Source organism: Penicillium argentinense, assembly GCF_028826775.1.
Source record: "Penicillium argentinense strain IBT 30761 chromosome Unknown utg000005l_segment0_segment0, whole genome shotgun sequence".
NCBI lineage: Eukaryota > Fungi > Ascomycota > Eurotiomycetes > Eurotiales > Aspergillaceae > Penicillium > Penicillium argentinense.
The window spans coordinates 1,502,718-1,526,182 of NW_026622664.1; the positions used below are offsets into that span (position 1 = coordinate 1,502,718).

The following is a 23,465-nucleotide window of genomic DNA, read 5'->3' on the forward strand; positions in this document are numbered from 1 at the left end:
GCTCACTGAGAACTTACATCAGTCCTGATTGCTCTCAGTAAGGGTCACGTGTACAGGCAATCTAGGCACCATGGCGGTGTGTACAGGCAGAACACGCCGAACCCCGAGAAGCCCAGCTCGACGGAGCCTTGCCCACGGATCTCTCTGAGTTGGGTGCGCAATTGTTGCAGTGCCGGTTTCTCCAAGCCATGATGCCTGTGACTAGCCAGCGATCCACATCCACCCTTCGTTGAACTCTCCGCTGCGTTTCGAATTTCTCAGTGCCGAGCTGTTCCTCTCTTAGCACTCCGCCGAGGACCCCTCTGCTCTTAACCGGCATTCGCTGAAGTGTTTCCCTACGACCCTCGTAGCTTTATTCGGCGCGGTTGCCTATATTCCGACTTGAATCTGTTCGAATTTGTCGCTCATTTATCCGGCGCAACCATTGCTGCCTTGGGCATCTCGCCGCAATGCCGGGCATTCCTAGTACGTCTGAACAATTGCAGCTGACTGAGACTTGACCTTGTTGGAAGACAATAACTAACAATCTGATAGCGAATATCGATATGGATGAGTGCATCGAGCGACTCTACCGCAAAGAACTCCTCGCCGAGTCAGTTATCGAAGGGATTTGTGCGAAGGCCAAAGAATTATTGATGAAGGAAGGCAATGTGGTTCATATCCAGGCACCTGTCACTGTTGTGGGTGATATTCATGGTCAGTTTTTCGACCTGTTGGAGATCTTTCGGATCGGAGGATTCTGTCCGAACACAAACTATCTGTTTCTTGGTACATGTTGGCCCCGGATCGTGCTGCTACTTCATGCATTGATGCAGGATTGCTAACCATCTCAATCTTGAATAGGCGACTACGTAGATCGCGGTCTCTTCAGTGTGGAGACGATCACTCTACTCGTCTGCCTCAAACTTAGATACCCCCAGCGAGTTCATCTCATCCGAGGTAACCACGAGTCCCGCGGTGTGACCCAGTCTTACGGCTTTTACACCGAATGTGCACGCAAATACGGCAATGCCAATGTATGGCATTATTTCACAGACATGTTTGACTTCCTCACGCTGAGCGTGGTGATCAACGACGAGATCTTCTGCGTACACGGCGGCCTTTCTCCGTCTATCCATTCCATCGACCAGATCAAATCCCTCGACCGGTACCGTGAGATCCCGCACGAAGGCCCGATGGCCGACCTAGTCTGGTCCGATCCCGACCCAGAACGCGACGAGTTCTCTCTTTCCCCGCGTGGAGCTGGATATACATTTGGTTCGCAAGTGGTTCGGAAGTTTCTCGAGGTCAACAACATGTCCCATATTTTGCGAGCCCATCAGCTGTGTAACGAAGGATACCAGGTTCTTTTCGACGACCGACTGAGCACGGTGTGGAGTGCGCCTAATTACTGCTACCGATGCGGAAATCTTGCTAGTGTACTTGAGGTGGGTGACAAAATGCAGCGCTACTTTAACATCTTCGACGCAGCACCCGAGAACGATGTGCATCGGAGCGAGCAACAGGCCCAGCAGAACAGGGATTCTCAGCCGACCATTGACTATTTCTTGTGATACCCCTGGTTTTTTTATTATCTCGGTCTCATGCCTTGTTTGATCTCGCAATTGCACTGTACAGGAGTTTTGGAGAGGGTAGAAAATATGAGCTGCACATTACACGTACGGTTCACCACGGAGAGTTTTTTTATTCATGTCTACTGCTACATTTCTGGGAATGGAGGACAGGATCATAGTTCGACATGGCCAGACTCAAGACAGGTATGGAACAGATATGAAAAGCAAAACAATAAACCAACAGAGTCAAAGGCATCACTATCTACCCACAGATATCCGTTGCAAAAGGTAAGGGTGCGTGAATCTGTGCAGTAACTGGCCTAGACTGGACCATCTCTACCAGGCTTTTGGTATCAAGGAAATTCGTCACGCTTGCAAACAATGGGCCGCTCAATGAATTCAACACAGGTTGTCCAGGAGAGATTCCTCGACTACCAGTCCTTGGTGATGTCGAAAGCCCAGTCAAACTGCAGGAAGGTGTGGTCATCATCGTCAACGAAGCGAGAGACGGCGTTGTAGTGACCGCGGGCGAGCATCCCAGAGGGAGCCTCCTCCTCTTGGACTGTAGATAGGGGTCAGTAACATATCATTACGTAGGGTAGGGAATATGTCGCTATTGGCAAGGCGAGGGAGGGGGAATAAAAGGAATACTTACACTCCTTCTCGTAGATGGGCTTGACAGTAGTGCTGGGAGCATAGCTACCCAGCATCTCCTCATCCTTGCTAATGCGGATACCCTTGCGCTTGACGGCGTGGACGTACTTGAGGCCGCTCAGAACTTCGTGATTGACCTGGAAAGCAACCTTGATGTGGAACTTGGCACCCTCCTTGATGGTGAAAGGCTTGTCCTTGAGGCTGTCAAGAAACTCCTTGGTGGACAGGTCGATCACAACATCGGGACGGCCGGCAACGACGAGGGCGAGCGACTTGATAACGCACTTGGGGTCACCGGGCTGGCCGATGGGATCACCGGCGTTAAGCCCCAGGGAGGCTTTCCAGCGGTTCATGGCCTCATCGTCCTTGTCTATGAGTGGAGAACAGTTGTTAGCAGTCTTGGACTCCAAGTGAGGGGAAGAGGCGATCGTGTTGAGGGTGGTATGGGATAATCGATCTGCCGGCAGCAGAGCATGGTACTATCAATGGACACTTACCAAGCTCCTGGTACTCCTGGAGAGTCTTCTTCTCGCCGACCTTGAAACCCTCGGTCTTGGAGGTGGCGAGATCATCGTCGTGGTGGTCGGCCATTGTTGATGGCGGGGTACCGAATTGGGGAACGGAGAGGGGTTTGGACTGGAGGGGAGTGGATGGCGATCGGCTGGTAAGATAGTAGAAAGAAAGGGGTAGCGCGAGTGGACAAGTAGGAAAGAGGAGGAAGAAAGAAAGAAAGAAAAGGAGTCTCGCGCTTGCGTCTCCTGACTGTCGCTGGTGGGGTTGGAAAGGCGGTGGGAGGAGGGGCGAGGCTATTCGGATCGCCCGTTGTTTAGTTTGCGAGTCTAAACCCGCATGGGTGGAGGTGCCTGAGGGGGACGGAGTACAGCAGCTGCATCGTCAATGCGAGTTTATTTCTATGACTACCCTATGTCGATTCGCAGAATGTCTAGAATGCAGCCGACGTACGTTACAAAGCAACGTCAACAGGTCGCCCTCACCGTAATTTCGGCCACTTGATCTACTGTATATGAGACAGCACCACTCATACACCGGCAGAAGTACACGTAGCGCTCGTGCTCCAGTTGATCTCGGCCCAGATGCCACCGCATTGGACACGATCACAGTAGTGGACCACCCCGCTTGAGTGCAGGAACGACAGTCTCAGGCTGGTAGCAGACGCTGACCGGACGTATATTGTCTTTCCTCAGGGTCGACGACGGTAAACATCTGTTATTGCCGGTGGAAGAAGCGCCGGTGCGCCAGGAGGAAAAGCGGGAGAATGCGAGGTCACGGGGCCAACGCCCATCCCAACACGGCGTATGACTGGAACGGTATTCGACCTACATTGCCGAATTATAGCCCCCAAGTACACCATCCTGACAGTACCTTACCGGACCATCCCGGAACAAGACAAGCTCCGTACGAGCAGCGAAGGCCCCAATTATTCTGTCGCGCGCCTTTCTCCCCTGATCGCTTTCTTGACCTTACATTCTGGCTTTTTGCCTTGCCAATCCGATAGCTCTCCTGTGTCGCACTCGCTGCCGCCGATTTCGCCAGATCGTCCCAGTTCCATCTTCGGTGGAAAAGTCCGGTCCGTGACCTCATTCGGCGACGCGCCTGCTACGTGGCCGCCATTGGCGCATCCCATTTCACGTTCGCATTCATTCCATACATCTCAGACATCGCACCGTTCGACCTCGCCGCAGCTGCCCATCATGACTCGAGACCTTCCGAAGCGATACAACCCGCACATCCTCGCCGACTCGGCTCCTGCCTGTAAGTCTCGTCTGAAGACGCGTGATCGCGCGACCGCGCGACCGCGCATTCGCGCATTCACTCCCCTCCATCACACCCCCTCTCTTGATGCCCTGTTTCGGTCCGACCATCGCTGACCCTCTTTTTTTTGCGCCCGCGTTATAGATGAGGACCTGCTTGCGCGCCGCCGACTTGGAAGCACCAACCTGTCCGTTAAGCCCGGCCAGATCGGTACCTCCAATGCTACCAAGCCCGAAAACCTGGGCAAATTCGAGTACGCCCATCTGCGGGCTCCCTTGCCTAAGGATCTCAAGGGTTCCGAGATCTTTCCGACGCACAAAGCGGCCCAGGGCCCCGAGACCTATTTCTTGATGGTGAGCTACCCCCCTCATTATAGCACTGGTCGCGGACTCGGTCACTTACCTACTAAAACAGCGGAGGAGCAAGGACGGCTTCGTCAGCGCAACTGGCATGTTCAAGATCGCTTTCCCCTGGGCCAAGACCGAGGAGGAGAAGGCCGAGCGGGAGTATCTGAAGTCGCGCGAGTACACGAGCCAAGAGGAAGTTGCTGGCAATGTCTGGATCTCTCCTCTTTTCGGTATGTCCTCCCATTTTGCGAAAGACTACTCTGATTGGGCCGATACTGACTAGAATCTCACAGCTCTGGAACTCTCAAAAGAATACAAGATGTACGACTGGGTTCGTGCCTTGCTGGACCCCACCGACATTGTACACAGCCCGTCCAGCGCGAAGAAGCAGAGCACCATTACCCCGCCTCCTAAGTTCGAAATCCCCGAAGACGAGGAAGCTCCATCCCAACGCAGCCGCAGCCGTCGCTCCGTGTCTCCCAGCAAGAAGCCTTCATCTCCTCGCAAGTCTCGTCAAGCTCGCTCCGCGAAAGACATCATGGGTACCCCGTCGACTGCTGCCGCAAACAACAGCCTCCAAGAGGCCCTGGAGACTACGGTCTCATTGGAGACTGATGAACAAAACGGCATTATCGAGACCGTGGAAAAAACAGAAGTGAAGACAAGCGGTTCACCAGAGAAGAAGCGTGGTCGCAAGTCCAAGAAGGCCATCGCCGAGGCTGAGGCCCAAGAGGATGCCGAGGAGCAGCAAGAGATTAAGGAGGAAAAGAAGTCCGACAAGAAAACTGAGAAGAAAGAGAAGAAGTCCGACAAGAAGAAGGAAGCTGCCGAGAAGGAAACTGAATTGGAGGTGACTGCTCAGGCTGAGACCGCCGACCAAGCCTCTACAACCCAGACCACTGTCTCGCTTGACGTGCCTATCAGCCTTCCTGAGGTCCCTATGTCAGCTGCTGAGACGCAAGAGATGATTGCCAAGGCTCAGGAAATGGTGGAAGATGCCATCAAGACCCAGGCGACAGATGGTGTTCCCGCAGAGACGACCGCTACGGTGACCAAGAAGCGCAAGCCCACTGACGAGGATGACGAAGAGACCGCCGCTGAGGCTGCTCAGCGGACAAAGAAGGCCAAGGTTCTCGAGGATAAGCTCAAGCGCGAGAGGGTCCGGAACCGTGCCTTGTTTGGTGTCTCCGCAGCTTTTGCTCTTGCGTACGTGATCCCCTTTGTCTTGATTCAAGCCGTATACTAACCGCGATTCTAGTGCGGCCGTCCCCTATTTCTTCTAGGCTTAAACCCCTGGACCGAGTCTGATCAAGATATGCTACGAGTTATTACTTCTTTCTCGCTTGGATTGTTGCCTTTCGTTTGCTCCCTAAATATCCCCAAATCCCCACCCTGATACCGCCTCGCGACTGGACCTGCTAAGAATTGCTGCATTACCAGCAAGGTCAGCCTTCCATTCATTTGCGAACCCCGACTTCTCATCCTCTCTCCATCCCCCTTGTCGTTATGATAAATATATTCCTCCCTGCCCATCCTCCAGTATGCACTGTACTTTCCTCCAACACAATGTTTTCTAATATCCTGCTTCTACCTACCTCCTTTATTCCCACTGCTTGGTTGTCCTGCAGCCCCAATAACTAAAGAGACCATGTACCGAATTCATTCTCTCCGGACCCCTGTGATCCTCCCCTATTCTCCCTGATACCAAATCTTCAATCTTGCTTTTGTTTTGCCAGGCTTTTTGGGCGCCATGGAGTCAAAGAGCGGTTAGCCTACTGATAGCTTCTCAAAGTTTTTTTAAAGACCAAGACTTTGTTTCATTGCAAGTGCAAAATCCTCAATCTAGTGAGTGATTCGCAAAGTCCTTTACGCTCGCGATTAGTAGTTTTATCACATGTGATTTGGTGAATAAATCCACCTGTAAATGTACATTGTAGTCGTGTGGTGGCCGCCTGATTACGATTGTACTGGCAGAATGAGGCGGCGTCACGGCTTCCGCTGCGTATCTTGTCCAAGTTCCCGCGCAATCGCTCTTACTTTCACAGTCTGCTGAACATCTCTGCGAGTCCTGATAATATTTTTCGACCTTCAAACCCGGTCGTGAGTCGATAATTGATCTTCGGAGATTGGCCGTGAAATGTCTCTTCCTGGCCTTGAGCTGGCGCAGCCCTCCGAGGAGAGGCAGCATTCTGCCGCTCCGCCGTCGCAAATCACCCTGAAACCCGGATCAGAATGGCGCTTTGAAGTCGCGTTTGGGCATAGCATCAAGGTCAGAGTAAGTCATCTCCTCCAAGCGACCGCACTTAAGGTCGCTGCAAGGCCAGCGGTGTGGATCCTAACTCAAATTTGTCATAGCTTCTCACCGGAACCGCTGAGCTCTTCGGCACTGAGCTTGCTGAATTACAAACTTACACGTTCTGCGGCACCAAAGCGGCGATCTACACATGGCACGGTTGTGAATTGGAAGTGAGCGCGGGAGAAACGAATACGGCGACGCTGGATGGAGTCACCCCGACGGCTGGCCACGGCGCAGGCGGATGCCAAAGCGAATACGTCGCCGAGGAGACACCCATGGTCGAATATGCCAATGCGCACTTCGCGCTAGAGACGATTCGGCAAGAAGCGCATGGGTCAGGCAAGGATGGTCCTCGGGTTTTGCTGCTTGGTCCTGAGGATGCCGGCAAGACCAGTTTGGCTAAGATCTTGACTGCGTACGCCACGAAGTCCGGCCGACAGCCGATCGTTGTGAACCTAGACCCCACTGAAGGAATGCTGAGTGTTCCTGGTACTATCACAGCAACTGCATTCCGAACGATGCTGAATATCGAAGAGGGCTGGGGTAGCTCCCCGATGTCTGGGCCTAGTCCTGTGCCAGTGAAGCTTCCGCTCGTCTACGGCTATCCGCACCCCAGTCCTCTGGATGCAAATGGCTCCGTGTATCGACCCTTAGTGTCGCGACTGGCTGTTTCTGTGACAGGTCGTATGGCCGAGGATGAAGATTCTCGTGAGACCGGCATCATCGTCGACACCCCGGGTATTCTGAGCTCTGGCAAGCCAGGTACCACTGAGCTCATCAACCACATTGTCACCGAATTTGCGATTACGACGATCATTGTCTTGGGCTCGGAAAGACTCTACAGCAATATGGTTAAACAGTACGACAACAAACCCAGCGCAAGCGCCTCAGCCGACGTTTTCGACGAACGTGTCTCCGTTCTCAAGCTGTCCAAATCGGGCGGTTGTGTCGATCGCGACCCTTCCTATCTGAAAACTGCACGGGAATATCAGATTAAGTCGTATTTCTTCGGTACCTCCATCTACTCACCGTCCCCCTTCGCAGTCACCCTGTCTCCACACACATCACAGCTAGACTTCGCCGGACTGTCAGTCTACAACTACACAGTGACCTCGGAGGAAGATGAAGACGAGGACGAATACGATCCTTCTCAGCTCGGCATGGACTCATTCGGCGAAGAGACCAAGCCGACGGAATCAGATCGCCCGGCACCTCTCCCGGGCATCGTTGGCCTGTCCGTCAATCCTCCAACCTCATCAGCCGACAATACTCCCTTCAGCAATGTTCCCCTGAAGAAGGTCCTCCCGCCCGCGCCAACCGCACTCACCAATACCCTTTTGGCCATAACCCATGCGCCGACCACAGCTACACCGGCCCAAGTCCGCGATGCAAGCGTCATTGGCTTCCTCTACGTTGCTAGTGTCGAGCCCGAAAAGGGTAAGATCCATGTACTGGCACCCGTTGGAGGCCGAGTCCCGCAGCGCGCCATGATCTGGGCTAAGCGCTGGCCGGACGAGGTGATTGGCCTGGTGAATTAAGAGGAGCTTGACTCACTCTTTTGCATTTCTTAGTCTTGGAGCGGCTCCACAAGACTCAAGAACCGGCGTTTTGAGTGCTTCATCTGCTTCCAATCACATGTTTTCTTTGGAGCATTTCTACAACTTTGCATGCGACACCCAAATCTACTAGCGAATCATATAAAAAAAGTACAAAAGAGGCATTTTCATGTTACCATTTCCGTTTCTATCGCTTCGTAGCGGGTGCATAATGAACTCGTCCCAATAGGTGAGGTTTAGGTGAGGGTGAGTAGTGCAAACATGTCAAAAGGACCCTTCCTTTGCCACGCCACCCTGAACCGCCGCCTTCCGAGTCGCCAATCCAACCCAACATAAACTAAGCGACTGTCATTCGAGAACTCGAGTCCGATCGATGTACGTAGTTGAGGTATTTGAGGGTAGGGCAACAAAACGCTTTCACACAACCTACACCGATGGCACCGAAGATATCCCGCATCCAGCGGTTAAGTGCCGTCATTGGCATTTCTTTCTGCTTTTTCATAGCTGAGATATCAGGTATGGGTTCCTTCGAGTGAATGAAATGGCATGGGTGGCTTCCGCATGAAACAAAACAGCTAACCTGTGGTACAGTTGGCTTCTACACGCATTCCTTGGCCTTAGTGGCTGATGCATTCCACTATGTATGTCACTGCCTGCCGCTTTTATCCGCGGAGATCAGCCTTCCTCAAAATGTGAATACATAATGACTTGTCAAAGCTGAACGACCTTGTCGGTTTTATTGTCGCACTTGCGGCTGCAATAGTAAGTGAAAACTCACATGTGTCTCTTGCCTTCGGCTTTTACTAGGTGAAATCTGTTACTGATAATGATTAGATCGCAGAGAAAAGGTCACCTCCAAAGGTTCTCACTTTCGGCTGGCAACGAGTACAGCTTCTCGGGGCATTCTTTAATGGCGTTTTATTATTTGGACTAGGAATCAGCGTGTTCCTGCAGTCTATTGAGCGTTTCATCTCTTTGCAAGGTAGGTCATTTCCTTTCCAAGCGGTTCTCATTCCGGGGCTAACGTAATTTCCAGTGGTCGAAAACCCAAAGCTAGTCCTTATTATGGGCTGTGTTGGGTTTGGGCTGAATGTTATCAGTGTATTATTCTTGCATGGTAAGTGAATTTCGATCTTTTCGTCGCTGTCTTCGTTTGATCCGAAAGTTAACGAAAACATCGGAAGATCATGACCACGACCATGATCACGGACATGGCCACGAACACGAGCATGGCCCCGGCCAAGAATCCAGCGATCATGAAACTGCTAATGAGGACGCTACGAATCAAGATCCAGCCTCAATCGGCTTAGTAGACCAGAAGGTCTGTATCGACAAAGCCTGCAGATTGTCCCCATCACTAACTTTCCCAACCAGCACTCCCACCACAAACACAACATGAAGGACCCCAAACACTCGAAGAAGTCAAATCGAGATTTGGCTATGATGGGAGTATTGATTCATGTACTCGGCGATTGTGCGAACAACCTCGGAGTTATCATCGCGGCTGCGGTGATCTGGTTTGCACACTATGGCGGAAGGTTTTATGCTGACCCGGCTGTGAGTACGGGGATTGCTCTCATGATTTTTGCCTCCTCTATTCCATTGAGTAAGTTGAGCACTTCCTGATTTATGCTCGAGTTACTGACCTCATTGCAGTCAAACAATCCGGCCTCATTCTACTCCAAAGTGCCCCTCATGGAGTCGATCATGACGACGTAAGACATGATCTCGAGCAGGTAAGGAATTATGACCATCTTGTATTGACAGCATCTCAGTTTGCTGACAATGACACAGATTCCTGGCGTCCTTGCCATCCACGAGCTTCATATATGGCGATTGAATCAGACAAAATCTCTTGCCTCAGTCCATATAGTTTTGGACGGTGATGTCGTCCTCGACTTTGAGAGTCTTTCAAAAACCACCAGAGAATGTTTCCATGCCTATGGTATTCACTCAGTAACCATCCAGCCGGAGGTTCAATCGTTCCAGAAAATTCGATCTGAAGGTCCATCGGAAGGTGGTTGGATGAGGGGGACGAAAAGGCCTGAGACGAATGGAAAGAGACGAATGAACCCCGAGGAACTAGAGCAGTGTATGCTGGGCTGCGGGACTATATGCGTGGATCTTACATGCTGTCACTGAGGCACAGCTCCCGGAACATATAGTAACAGCTCAGGTTGACTGACAAGGCTCCTACATAAGTAACAAAAATTTCGATTTTATAAAAAGAGTTTAGTACAATGCCATGTTCTGTTAATATTCATTCGATTCCACATGTTGGTGCATGATTACATTACAAAGGTCACCGGAAAGCTACCATCGTGTATTGTTGTAGCGAGTGATGAAACTTCCAAAGGGCAAAGGGAAAAGTAGGTAATCTTGTTTGCATATTCGTAGACTCTCTGGCCTTCCCATATCTCATAACATCCGAGTGAGCTTCATGCTCAAAGATCTCGACAAATTTCGAGCTATCATGAATGCCATATCGGACTTCCTTCCAAGGTACTGCAATGCGCAAATACAAAACTCGCAATTCTGTCGGAAAGAATCGGCTAACATACTGTGCTCGTCTGACATATCCATTCTTTCGTAAGAGATATATGCCGCCTTAGCGAACGAATGGATCAAAACAACAGTCCACGGCTCAACCAAGAACGCAACCTCGTTGAGCGAATCGTGAAAATTCTGATACATAGATGGATTTTGCCCATGCAGCGAGGCACGAGCAAGTGAGCCCACCGCAAACGCATGTTCTATTCTCAGCATTGAAACGAATTCCGTAGCTTTTCGAGCTTCACGCTCACTCTCCGAGCCGAGACTTCCTTTGTCAATGCCTTCTAGAGTGTCGGCCAAAAGCATCGTAGCAAGATGCCAATGGCCGTCAAGAATGACATACCAAGACTGGATGCGGGAAGGCAGTAGCTCGTGGTTCTCGACGCAATCCAGCATGAATCGCTGGTAGGTATAGTTCCAGTGTTGGTAAACAAGGAGAGTCTTCTGTATAACCTCCTCTAGACGCTCACGACTGGCTCCTCTATACACCAAGGTTTGTAGCTGTGTGACTCGGCGATAAAGCAGAACTTTGACGGGTGTTGCTTCTGAGAGTACGGATGCTGCCTTTTCGTAGGAGCATGGCCACCTTAATTGCACTCGACTCAGATCTTGATGCGGAGCGGGATGGAGGAAAAACTCCCCCCAGACGTCTTGTTTCCTGCAGGGTGTCTTCTCAATGCTGAACTGAAGCTGGTCTTCCGAGTCGGGGACTTCAGGAGAGGCCGATGCAATTTGGCTATCTTCATCCGATACCACCAATGGGCGTTGGTACATCGCTGCACTCAGGGTATCGAACATGACGCCAAGCCAAAAGAGAAGGCTTAATGTGCTGCGGTGCTCCTGACTGGCGATAATCGGGTCCGCGGCCGAAGACGCCGACGTATTCAATGTGTCTGATTCGGGGGTAAATTCTGACCCTATCGATCCTCTTCGAGATTCTTTCAATTTCGGAGGCGACTCTCGAATAAGTCGAACATATTTGTGGCGGAATGTGAATAGCTGGCGATTGGCAGTTTCCAAGAATATCGGAGCGCCGTCATTTTCCAAAAGTTGACCAAGACCTTTGTCTTGATTATTGTCAAGCGGGCTTTGTGTCAAAGAGAAGATGATATTTGCGAAGATGATGCGGAAGGATGGTATCCTAGTTGAACGCTCTAGGCCATGGCGTGCTTCATTCCAGACATACTCTCGAATAGATCTCTCGTCACGAGAAATTGGCTCTGGAACGGACAATCCTGTGCCTTTCTGTGCGTGTTGAGTCCACTGCGAGGCAAACGCAATAATGGCGAGATGGAGCACTCGAGCGGCGGTTCTATCTTCCTCCACGCTTAGTACTCGCCCTCTTATCGACGAAGCGGCACGATCCAACTGGCATACCCGGATGCACATTCTGTTTGACCAATTGGGACCCCATTCCTTTCTCTCACGTAGTGGTATCATGGAGCTGATCGTTGAGTCACTGTAAGGACAGTTGTGCTCCGTCAGCCAGCATGACAATGCGTTTTCCATACTGTCATGGTATATTCGTATCAGGTTTCGCGTCATTGTTGAGCGGGCATATTGGTTCGCTGCATTTTCCGAAGCAATGCAAAAATTGGACGTAGAATTGGGGCTAGATCGTTGAACAGAGGTAGGTGTTGATGGGTAGTTGAGTCCCAGATGGTTGAGCCCTGAGGCCTTGGGTTTATGCGAGAAGGGTGTGAACTCGTTTTCAGACTGTTCGGTTGTTTCGGGGGGACTATGAAAATAATTGGTGTTGTGAAAGACTGCTTGGGATTCCAGACGCCGGAAAACTTTTTCGGATTCCTGGCTTGTAGCGCTGATTTGCCAATCAATTGGATTATCCATGCTCCAAGAAAGAAAGTCAAACTGATCAACGCTTGACCCTGTCCCCTCTGATCCTCCGATAAACACTTCCGGATGAGAAGGGAATGAGAAACCACTAGCAGTGTTTGCGGCATGGCTAGAAGCCAGGATGTCATCGGAAATGGCGGGATGCCATTGAGGGGCAAGAGAAACTTCGTTTGGAGCAGGGACATGCGAGATCATAGATGAAGCAAGTTCGTCGACCTGAGAATTTTCTTGGCGTTTGGCTTTTGCTCTCCGCCGAGCTCCTGTGGAGTCATCGCGTTTTGAGGACAGCCAGTTGAAGGTGCACTCTTTGTTCCATCGCTTGCAGTTAGAACAGAGAAGGAAGCCAGTGTCTTTTCGGTTCTTCTAAGGTCCGGAATTAGCTTGGCGCAGATAGGTGAGGTTTTTGATCTCCACTCACCGGTGCATCGCAGCGCCGCTTGCCTTTACGGCAGGGGTCGCAGCTATGAAGCTGGCGTCGACGGGTGTCATCCATGCCTGGAGATCGAGCCATCTCGTTGCAGGGTATATCAGCGAAGTGCAGTCCCGTCGGAGGTCACTGGTGGCCTATATATATCGCCAGTACAGGTCGAAGGGTCAAAAACTCCGACGGACGCGGGTGAGATCTGGGGAAGCATCGCGAACTTTGCGGGGTATTGTTCGAGCGGGCTGCGCCCAGCCCAGCCCCTTCGGGCTAACGGAACCCGATCGCCGGCCTCATTCGTCCTCCACGAAATACCTAGGGGCGACGAGCTCGTTTTTGGTAGTGATAGTCATTTCCAAGTGCCTATGGGTGATAAATCCACATTAGCTCCGTGTACGAAACGATGGACAGATCGACGATACGTCGATCACCAAGTTAAGCTCACTCGGCTTCCACGATATGTGCACCACTGTATGTGCAGTGCGTACGAATTTGATTGCCTATTTTAATTTAGCGAGTCACTCCAAATTGTCAATCATTTTTGGTTTGTACAATGTCTTCTTGGTCGGCTAAATTGGCCAGTGCGGCACCCCAGAGCTCAGTCAAAATATATTCTTGACGGGATCAGTGCCGTGTTGATATCGATCTACTCGTAAGTGTGCAACATCCAATATCCTACTAAAGCAAAGTTATAGATTAAAAATGCCTGCAGGGTGTGAGCCCTTTATCATTTCTATCCGCGACACAACGATAGAAGCTCCCAGTAGCTCATAGCAAACCTCAGACACTTCTATCATCTCCAATAGCGGCCAAATCTTCATCATAACGACGTGAATCACCGCTTTTTAAAAAGAATTAGCATAATGCAAAGCGAATTCTCAAATTGTTCATTCAGAGAAAACTGTCTTACCTTTTATTGTTGTGACTTTCATCGGTCCAAAGCACCGCCAAGTCCCCAACAGGCAACTGGAATGGGAACTCTAAAGCTTCGAAAAGCTGCACTATTAACAGGTAAAATCCAAGCAAGCTAGCGACAAAAAGTGAGGCGCCCGCACCCTATCAAGAAAATAGATCTCAGTCATCTTCTTTCATTCTCGTCTTTGAAATTCCCAGGGAGAGAAACATTGCTCACCTTAACACATCGATCACCAACACTAGCATCTCCCTCCGCTAGTTGCCAGTAAGCTGACGACAATAGAAGGAAAACCACGAGCAGCGACAAAAATATGAGTGTATACACAATGTTGGTGCGAGTCGCGCATATCATGAATATTAGCATCAGGACAGCCATAGTTATGAACAGAAATGCTAAGATGATTGTCAGGAATCAAAGGTTTTATTCACCAACGTTTTAAGGAGGAAACAAGTGGTACATACCGTAAGTAGTCATAAACCCAGGACTCGAAAGCCCAGCAATTGTATCAGTAGCCGAGGGAGAGTAGGGGGCTATAAACACGTCAAAACCGTTGAGAAGCCGATTATTCCAATCAAGTATTCCTGGGGACGCTTACCAGCTGCATTGAAGGAGGGAATCATAGAGGCTGCAAATGCAAACCAGAATCCTCCTGTCAAAGATATCAGAAATTATGAGACCGAAATGTCGGCGTAGCTGGCAATATGTGGAAATAACTCACCAATAGTGCCAAATACAACACATGGAAACGTGTTACCCAATATGAATTCGAGAATACTTGTTATAAGCAGCAAAAGGCCGCCAAGGAAGACGATTGGTCCGCTACTTATATTAGCAGGAAGATCTCCGGAGAGCTTGTTGTCAACTAGACCCACATGAAGGCAACTCCATTCCCGCTGGCTCCTCTCCAAGCCATCAGACAGCATGAGAGTGGAGTGGTGGTGATGACAAATCCTCCCAGTGCACTAGAAACCATTTTAGCGGCGACGCTAGGCAAGATTAAATGATGTGATTGACATAGGCTTACAGAGGAGTGGGATTCCCGACCTGCTTCGCCAACTTGGGCCGTTGGCAAGTCATCCGCGTGAGATAAAGCCTCTCGAATTGCTCCGCCGATAGTGTCACGGATGTAGGGACCATAGAAAGAGCCTGCGACGGCGTTTCCCTATTCTGAAATGAGGCCTTCTCTTCGCCATTCCGATCGAGATCGCTGTTCATCTTGCTGTCCGATTTGGGCCTTGTCCAGGTTATCATGAGATGAATATAATTAGCTCAGATAATGAGATGGGATGAAAAGACGGAAGGGCTGTGTGTTCCTAGTGTTGATATATCCTGGAGCTCGAGGGCTTTTATTACAGAAAATATGAAGGGGGGTTCCAAGTCCGCCCGATGATATTACGGTGAAAAGGAAGAGTCTAGACTCAATAATTCTCAATCTTGCTGTCGCGGGGAAACGGAAGCGTACGAAATGCGCTGCTCAATTTAGCAAACAATAAAATCGTCGACCGCAGGTGCGAACATCAATTGAACCTGTAAAATGGATGGGTGTTCATGGTCTTCATTTTTTGGTTACACTGACTAAACTTTCCATTGTGCGGAGCCGCATGGTCGTACGGCCAGAAGCTACCCCATGGGGTTGACGAACCTTGTCAGCGCGCGACTTCTAGCTGATAGACCCGTATAGGCAGTGACCCTTGTTACTGGTGGGTGTTTTCTATTTTTTGAATTAGGTTAAAATCCATGTTCGTCCACCTTCGGGTGGTGTTGATGTTGGGACGAAACCAAGCAACATCCGTCTATTGCCAACTATTGCAAGAAACAAAAAGTGTTTAATATTCGGAGCCCTCGGTGCTACTCAAACAGATATTTTATAACAAAAAGCATCAGCACTGTCAGATTTCTTTCGAAAATGCACGCGGCACTCTATCCTGAGGATGGTAACCACCAAGACAGCAGAGCATGGAATGCAGATAAAAAAGCCCCGCCCCGCAGGAAGGCTAGACGATCCTGCGCCAACTGTCAGAGAGCACACAAGACATGCGGTACATCTCCAAGAGCCGGAATCTATTGATCGACATTGTTGCCATGGAACTGTGCTAAATAAAATATAGGAGATGAGCGACCCTGCAAGCAATGTACCAAGCGTGGAGTACCATTGACCTGTGTCGACGGAAGTCGGAAGCTGCCAAAATATCTCTCCAACTCACTTAACGGGCCGATCATAGATCAGGGTCGTTTCATGGTACACTCGACCAAAGAGAGCATACATCTTGTGGATCCTAGTGTTCTTGAGAAAAAGCAGCCATGTTATTCACAGAAGACTATTCCAACGCACATTTCGCCAGAGACATCGAAAACAGAAAAAATATTTCCTTCATTTATCAATACCAACCATGGAAAATACGATGAGAAATACCTTATATGTGGTCGTGGTAGTGAGCCTGCCTCTGGGTTCGCAATTCGGAGTGGATGGTCGAGCACATTTTTCCCCTACGGGACGGATGAAGAAAAGGAAGCCCTTATATGACAATGTTTCAAAATCCAATGACTGTATGTAGCTTTTGTTCTCTCGACGCATTCAAAAGACCGGTCTCTATGCCCAAAGATATGTACATATGATGCTTTCAGCGTCTCCGCTCAAACATCCTAAACAGTCGACGAATGAAAACGAACTCCTATTTTAATGCATATTGTCTGACCACCACGGATATTTCAAAGAGGGATATAATCGACAAAAGCTCGTTTCAGCCCACTTTTTCGGAAATCAAAGACTGCTATCCTGATATTATTCGGTCTGGAGGAAGTTGGGATGCGAAGCTATGATTGGCTGTTCATGCGGAGCCGCACCGGGAGGGCCGTGCGCCGACCCCGCAAAACTTCCCCCGCAGAGGCATCGCGGCCCGCGATCTAATCTTGGCCATGGCCTCAACAAACCTGCTACAGTATCCCGTGCGATACTGCTTTGTTCTCAAGTCCGGCTGTCCGACCCGATTCGCCGAAGATATGTTGACAATGCGGGTCGGAAAGCCCATGCCAAGGGCACGGCGGTTTGCATTTGTCGGTCTTTCCCTTTAAATCTGATAAGTATATATAGACCTTGTTCTCACGCAGAATCTATGGCTACCACCAAGCAATCGAATAACTTCGATCCTTCTCATCTTTTTCGACTCAAATCTTACAAACTCGATTTCATCTGATTCATCTATCATGTCTATCCCCGAAATGCAATGGGCGCAAGTAGCGGAGAAGATTGGCGGCCCGCTTGTGTACAAGCAGATTCCTGTCCCCAAGCCGGGACCTGACCAGATTCTAGTTAAGATCCGTTATTCTGGTGTTTGCCATACCGATTTGCATGCGATGATGGGACACTGGCCCCTTCCAGTCAAGATGCCTCTTGTAGGTGGGCACGAGGGTGCCGGTGTGGTCGTTGCCAAGGGCTCTCTGGTCAAGGAATTTGAAATCGGCGATCATGCTGGTATCAAATGGCTTAACGGCTCATGCTCCGAATGCGAGTTCTGCAGACAATCCGACGACCCCTTGTGTGCCGATGCGCAACTTTCGGGGTATACTGTCGATGGCACTTTTCAACAATATGCCGTCGGAAAGGCGACCCATGCATCGAAGATTCCAAATAATGTTCCTCTCGATGCAGCTGCACCAGTTCTCTGTGCAGGCATTACTGTCTATAAGGGACTGAAGGAATCTGGGGTGCGTCCGGGTCAGACAGTCGCAATTGTGGGAGCCGGTGGTGGACTCGGATCCCTCGCACAGCAATATGCAAAGGCTATGGGTATCAGGGTGGTGGCTGTCGATGGAGGCGATGAGAAACGGGCCATGTGCGAGCAGCTCGGTACAGAGGTATGAATACTCAGCCTTTACTTCCATCCTGGCGGGAAAGAACAAGAATGCGAACTAATTATGTGCAGACTTTTGTCGACTTCACGAAATCCAAGGACCTCGTCGCCGATGTGAAAGGAGCAACTCCAGATGGCCTCGGCGCGCATGCAGTCATTCTACTGGCGGTTTCTGAAAAGCCTTTCCAACAAGCTACTGAATATGTTCGCTCCCGCGGAACAATTATCGCTATCGGATTGCCTCCAGATGCTTACCTCAAGGCTCCGGTTCTCAACACAGTGGTCCGTATGATCAGTATCAAGGGAAGCTATGTTGGAAACCGACAAGATGGTGTTGAAGCTTTGGACTTCTTCGCTCGGGGTCTTATCAAGGCCCCATTTAAACTGGCCCCTCTTAAGGACCTTCCAAAGATTTTTGAGCTCATGGGTATGTTTCTCCCCTGTTTCTCGCGAACGTTTCTCGCAAACGGTGCAAGATTGTAATGAGTCTCTACTAACTCGTCTCAGAGCAAGGCAAAATCGCGGGTCGCTATGTACTTGAAATGCCAGAGTAACCGATCCACATCTTGTCGGAAAGATTCTATATATAGTGTTTGATAACTTGGGAGTGATGTGATTTGCGCAAATGGTACATATTTGAGGAGTTGAAGAGGAGTGATGTGTACATAGTATATCAGGCAATTTAAACTCGCAGTTTTACATAAGAGCCCTTCCACTGCAAATTAGGAAAAGCAGTTGCCCGTCCTGGGCGCTTCGAGGCCCTCGGCGTCCTCGACTTGCTGGATAGTTCCTCAAACTACCAATTGCTCAACAGTGGTATTGAAATATCGAGCTGGGAGGCTATTAATCAAAGCTATTGCTATTGGGATATTTGGCCCTGCGACAAGGGTGATTGAGAGTATGAAATAGCGGTGAGTGCGCTGTGACGAGTCACCCATTTTCTTATAACCCCTCTTTGTCCTTCTTTCCTTCTTTCCCACCAGCCTTCATCATAATGACAACCTATGTAGTCTACAGCTTTGAGAGCACCATCGCGGAGTTTTTCAATTCGAGCACTACAGTGACAAGACGGCAATGCGATGAATTTGCAATCTCTCTCGTGGGCGGAGTTTCTACTCCTTTAGAGATGCAAGGGGTGTGTAGCTACACCGTGAGAGCGGGACCCGACAAGTCCAAGATCATCCAGTTCGGTGGGGAGGACTCTATCATTGATATGGGGAACATTAGTATTGCGAAGGCTGCTCACCCGAATTCGTCGCTCGCTGCAAGTATCTCGGGACCATAGGCGTTTCACGGCCGCTCCATATCTACGAGATGGAGAATCTATTTGTGACTCCTCTTATAATGGCACGAATTCCGCCAGACAACAATTTTCGACAAAACAATACTATCAGAGACCTTGCAAGGTACACTTGACCAGTAATCTGCTTCGTTTACAAGTCCTTACATTATAAGACAGGTTTTTCGCACAATCATGGAACAACGATCAACGGTTCTGTCCAGATGAAAAAGCTCTTTGCTGGCAGAATCTGAATCAAATTTCGAAAGTCTCTGTCAAAAGCTAGCATCTCGCTTTATGCCAAATCTAAAAAGAATCCGCATGGTCCTTCTATCTCTCTTCTTAAGAGGTCTCCCGTTTGTCCTTAGCCATAGGGACTTCAACATGATGAATCTCCACGTCAATCCTGAGACTGGAAACATCACGGGAATTGTCGATTGGGCGGAATCAAGAGTCCTACCTTTTGGTTTTGCACTGTATGGGCTTGAGAATGTTCTGGGCTATATGGATTCAAAAGGGTGGCACTACTACGAGTACCACCGTGAACTCGAAGCTCTCTTTTGGCAAATATTTGGAGAGAGCGCTTATGATTTCTCTGATGCTGATTTATTCTTGGTTCGTGCCGCAAGCATGGCTGGATTGTTTTACCAGTGTGGGTTTAATTTTGACATAAAAGGTGTGGTGAAAACTGTGCGTGTGGACCAACCAGATGGTTCTGTCGCATACCTTGATGCTTTTTGCACTGTAGACGAGTGGAAGCCTATTTCGTTGATGGGCTGAGCTTTTACATCGAATCAATTACACTGTATGATCATCTTTTTGGAGGAAATAATGCGAGGTTTGTTTTTCATTTTTTGAATTTTGATTGAAGTTTGTACACTAGACGAGACCTAATCCGACATAGCCAAATTGATACATCGCGAAGAAAGAATTTACCCAACCACCAGACAAGGAAAGAAAGAGAATACATCAGAAAATACAATCTCCCAAGAAAAGCCCCCCGAAGAACCTATTCCCATCGTCTCCATTCGTCAATGGCCTTCTTCATCTCAGCGGCGCAATCATACCCCTTTTTCTCCGCCGTAAGCAACTCCTCTCTCCGATCCTTGAATCGCTGCTCAGCCTCAAATCGTCGCAACGCAATATTTTTCAGTCCGGGGAAATCCGCCTTTGTAGAGGCATCGCGGAAGCGGGCCCGCATTCGGGCCGAATACAACTGGCAGCTTGCGTCGCGGCAACGATTGGGACCATCGCCAGGAAGCAGATGCATTGAGGTAGAGAACATGCGTGCAATTGCGTGCTCTTTCTTTGCGAGAGGCCAGACAACTTCGTCGTAGCAGTCCTCGCAGACAGTCAGTTCTGGCAGAGACGGAATATAGTGCCAGGTGCTCATAGTTGGTCTGTCACGGCGACAGTCACGCAAAACGACCTTGCGACGGGCGTAGGCGAGGAATTCACGTAGGTCAGGACGACGCGACGGATCCGATTCGGCCCGCGAAGCAGCGCAGTCGAGGAGGTCAATGAATTGAATAAAGCGCGGACTATGTGTGACAAAGTCGCAGACACGCTCCTGTGGTTCAGGGCAGTGCTGGAAAGTATCACGGTGTGCCGGCATCAGGACCCGAACGTTTCGGGCGCAGGTGCCACAGATATGAAAGCGCGGCAGATACAAGCCTGTATCTGGGTCGACAACGCGATGCCAAGTTTGATCGGTGACAATACGACCTGGGCAGGGACGAGTTCCTGGGGGTGGCCGTGTCATCTGGTAAAGCATCTCCAGACTATCGTGTTTCTTTTTGATCATCTGCGCCCAGGCCAAGCGAGTCCAAGGGTTAGAGAAGGCGCAGCGAACGGCTTGGCTTTGTGGCTTAGGAAGGCTTGGAATGAAGAAGTCACGGAAACGAGAGTTTCCGACCTGGCTCATGCAGCTTGGGCAGACGTCCAAATGAGTGAGTCCTTTGAGGGTGTACCAGTCCTTGTGGCCAGCCACTGGAGTAGAACGAGGGCATGGAATGAGACACAGCCCAACGGTAGGAGAAGGCCGTTGTGGTGGGCTCGGCTGCCGGCTTGTCGCAGATTGAGATAAGCTACGCTTTGATATATGCTTCTCTTGAAATTTGACAGATGGTGGTGGTCGAGAAGACTTTCGGGTGCTCTGCGGAGCATCATCGGATGACATAGATCTTCCCGTCATGCGCGTTTTCGAGACCGATCGAGGCGGTGGTGGCGCAACAGAAGACACCGAGGTCGTCCTCGGACGTGTAGCAGGTAGTCGCTCCATGGGTCTGGCTGCTGGAGCACGATCAAGATCCCGAGGAGGTATCTGAGATGCTGGCCCTGGGAGCGAATTCTCTGTTGCTGTGACGATAGGCTTCACAAAAGACACACTGGGGCGCGTCTCCATGTCTGACAAGGAACCTGCCTCGCGGCGCTCCTGGCGTCGCTCTCGCATTTCTTGACGAAGTCGTAGTTTCTCCTCGAGCCTCTCAGCAATAGTAGGTCCGTTGGACTGTGTACTGGGAGGTGTAGCTTGCGCAGTAGCGACAGCTGGGTTGGAACTCTTGCTGCGAATGGTAGCCGAGTCAGAGAGGTATCCTGAGCTGGATTCTCGTTGACGTTGACTCGGTACTGGTCGCTGGACTGAGGCTGCGTATCGGGCACTCTTGGATCTTCCAATCGATGGCTTTCCTGTATTCACAGGAACCCTTTCATACACGGGCCCTCGAACGCGAGTTGGTTCCGGAACATCCTTCCGAGAATTGTGTGGAGCAATGAACACTGGCGCTTCTTCCTTGGAAATGCGGTCTCGAGAAGGTGATCGGGGTCGTGGCTGACGTGGAGCTTGTGAATCACCGCCAAATTGTTGATGAACATGGGCTTGAGGTCGACCCCGACTTTTGCTGGATGTAGATGAATCTGATGGAGGTGGAGGTCTGGTCTGGAGGGTTGGTTGTGATCGAGGTCCCGGGACTTTGCGAAGAGGAGGCTCTGGAACTGGTGGTGGTGGTGGTGAAGGTGTGACTGGTCCGGAGCTGTCGTCTGAAGAAACATTCCCCAACCCAGGAACGTTGGGTACACTGGGTGGGGAAGCTGTTGGAGAGATGCTCAGCCCCAAAATAACAGGGTACTGGTCAACAGTACCTCTTTCACGAGCACCCTCGACACCGGGGTTCTCGCTGAGCTGCGACAGGCCATGTAGTTCTTTGGCAAGAGAGGCAGGTTCTTCCTCGGCACAAGGTGGTGGAGGCCACCGACGGTGCACACTACCGCGAACAGAGGGCCTTTTGCTGTAAGCAGGCGGTCCGCTGCTGCGAGAAGTCGGCATCATGAAGTTGGTAAGGTCTGGTCATACACAGGTTGAAAAAGCAACCAAAAAGATTCTCCGTATAAGTGCTAGCCGGGTACAATCACGTCTTGTGGTGGAGCGTGCCGAGGCGTATGGATCATAATCTTAGGTAGCGAGGAGTTGGGCAGTAAAATAAACAGGAGCCGTTACACAATGAGGCTCGAGTGGGCGCGAGGAAAAAATTTTCACGTCGACAAAGCTGGACTAGGAGAGGTAAATGTGCGCCCTCGAAGAGGCCGGAGTATATAAATTGTTGGTCAAATAGCATCGGGCACCATCTGGGCCGGAGATCGCTGATAGGGCCGCAGTGGCCATTGGGCCAAAGTCGACGAATCACCCGAAATAGTTATCAGGCTGAAGCAGAGCGACCATACGCCGTGTTATGCAGTGTTGTCATTGTCAACAAGGGGCACAACAAGCGCGACTGGCCAAAACAAACCACGAAGGGCGTGGCTTTGGCAGGCCTTGTCAGCTATTGGGCACAAATGCTGGGGTTGGGGGGTGGCGTCTCGTTGACGTTTCAATAGTTTGTGTTCCAGATTTATCGCCCAAACCTGACTGTAGAGTGGCCGGCCAATGTTTTAAAAATATACTCGATGTACGTCGCTCGGGGCTCATGGTGTTTGAGAGCATCGAGGGGCGGGCCAGATCAGAGGTCGAGTGCGAGTCTCAACCTGTGTCAACTGGCGCATAGCGCCACCGCGGGGGTGTCATAGACATCCATGTTAAGGGCGACATGTTTGAATCGAATCACGGTGCTGGCGCCACACCTGCTCAGCCCGCAGCCGTCTGATGATGGTCTGGCGCAGGGCCGTCAAAACCAGCAAAAGGTAGCCGGGGGCTCAGCCCCGTTTGGTAGGGATCGCGGTGCATAATACGTCGCCTCGACAAAGGCAGCCAAAGAGACCCGAAAACAATGCGCAGATAGGGAACGAGAAGACCGGGAATGCTTCCCCGAAGGACCCCTGAGTATCCCCTGGTCCTGACCATGCCATTGCGATGCACCTGATCGATACTCCTGTCTGAGGATGTCGGCGGCGGCTATGATGGCTGGTGGGCGATCACC

At 50.5% G+C, this 23,465-nt stretch overlaps 10 protein-coding genes across 10 annotated transcripts; 6 read left to right on the forward strand and 4 right to left on the reverse strand.

Moving 5' to 3' along the window:
• Positions 1-449: 449 nt before the first annotated feature.
• On the forward strand, positions 450-1,553 carry N7532_005357 (serine/threonine-protein phosphatase; the record flags this gene model as incomplete). Its single annotated transcript, XM_056617851.1, has 3 exons — positions 450-465; positions 535-768; positions 844-1,553. The coding sequence occupies 3 exons, from the start codon at positions 450-452 to the stop codon at positions 1,551-1,553; spliced, it is 960 nt and encodes a 319-aa protein (XP_056474010.1).
• A 431-nt stretch (positions 1,554-1,984) lies between these two features.
• On the reverse strand, positions 1,985-2,798 carry N7532_005358 (rho GDP-dissociation inhibitor; the record flags this gene model as incomplete). The annotated part of the gene is made up of 3 exons (XM_056617852.1): positions 1,985-2,115; positions 2,209-2,577; positions 2,705-2,798. The coding sequence occupies 3 exons, from the start codon at positions 2,796-2,798 to the stop codon at positions 1,985-1,987; spliced, it is 594 nt and encodes a 197-aa protein (XP_056474011.1).
• A 1,121-nt stretch (positions 2,799-3,919) lies between these two features.
• N7532_005359 (KilA-N domain-containing protein) lies at positions 3,920-5,573 on the forward strand (the record flags this gene model as incomplete). The annotated part of the gene is made up of 4 exons (XM_056617853.1): positions 3,920-3,980; positions 4,125-4,333; positions 4,395-4,557; positions 4,621-5,573. 4 exons carry the CDS (start codon positions 3,920-3,922, stop codon positions 5,571-5,573), a joined length of 1,386 nt encoding a protein of 461 aa, XP_056474012.1.
• An 891-nt stretch (positions 5,574-6,464) lies between these two features.
• On the forward strand, positions 6,465-8,161 carry N7532_005360 (cleavage polyadenylation factor subunit CLP1; the record flags this gene model as incomplete). Its single annotated transcript, XM_056617854.1, has 2 exons — positions 6,465-6,602; positions 6,683-8,161. 2 exons carry the CDS (start codon positions 6,465-6,467, stop codon positions 8,159-8,161), a joined length of 1,617 nt encoding a protein of 538 aa, XP_056474013.1.
• Positions 8,162-8,613: 452 nt separating this feature from the next.
• N7532_005361 (cation diffusion facilitator family transporter) lies at positions 8,614-10,360 on the forward strand (the record flags this gene model as incomplete). The annotated part of the gene is made up of 10 exons (XM_056617855.1): positions 8,614-8,695; positions 8,771-8,820; positions 8,897-8,941; positions 9,014-9,161; positions 9,216-9,296; positions 9,364-9,500; positions 9,554-9,785; positions 9,836-9,915; positions 9,974-10,271; positions 10,329-10,360. The coding sequence occupies 10 exons, from the start codon at positions 8,614-8,616 to the stop codon at positions 10,358-10,360; spliced, it is 1,185 nt and encodes a 394-aa protein (XP_056474014.1).
• A 237-nt stretch (positions 10,361-10,597) lies between these two features.
• Positions 10,598-13,097, reverse strand: N7532_005362 (Zn(II)2Cys6 transcription factor domain-containing protein; the record flags this gene model as incomplete). Its single annotated transcript, XM_056617856.1, has 2 exons — positions 10,598-12,949; positions 13,005-13,097. 2 exons carry the CDS (start codon positions 13,095-13,097, stop codon positions 10,598-10,600), a joined length of 2,445 nt encoding a protein of 814 aa, XP_056474015.1.
• Positions 13,098-13,787: 690 nt separating this feature from the next.
• Positions 13,788-15,138, reverse strand: N7532_005363 (uncharacterized protein; the record flags this gene model as incomplete). Its single annotated transcript, XM_056617857.1, has 8 exons — positions 13,788-13,848; positions 13,918-14,063; positions 14,140-14,315; positions 14,385-14,453; positions 14,519-14,572; positions 14,642-14,742; positions 14,796-14,885; positions 14,948-15,138. 8 exons carry the CDS (start codon positions 15,136-15,138, stop codon positions 13,788-13,790), a joined length of 888 nt encoding a protein of 295 aa, XP_056474016.1.
• Positions 15,139-17,127: 1,989 nt separating this feature from the next.
• Positions 17,128-18,328, forward strand: N7532_005364 (zinc-dependent alcohol dehydrogenase; the record flags this gene model as incomplete). Its single annotated transcript, XM_056617858.1, has 3 exons — positions 17,128-17,778; positions 17,847-18,201; positions 18,282-18,328. The coding sequence occupies 3 exons, from the start codon at positions 17,128-17,130 to the stop codon at positions 18,326-18,328; spliced, it is 1,053 nt and encodes a 350-aa protein (XP_056474017.1).
• A 440-nt stretch (positions 18,329-18,768) lies between these two features.
• Positions 18,769-19,059, forward strand: N7532_005365 (uncharacterized protein; the record flags this gene model as incomplete). Its single annotated transcript, XM_056617859.1, has 1 exon — positions 18,769-19,059. One exon carries the CDS (start codon positions 18,769-18,771, stop codon positions 19,057-19,059), a length of 291 nt encoding a protein of 96 aa, XP_056474018.1.
• Positions 19,060-20,062: 1,003 nt separating this feature from the next.
• Positions 20,063-22,378, reverse strand: N7532_005366 (uncharacterized protein; the record flags this gene model as incomplete). Its single annotated transcript, XM_056617860.1, has 1 exon — positions 20,063-22,378. The coding sequence occupies one exon, from the start codon at positions 22,376-22,378 to the stop codon at positions 20,063-20,065; it is 2,316 nt and encodes a 771-aa protein (XP_056474019.1).
• Positions 22,379-23,465: the final 1,087 nt, after the last annotated feature.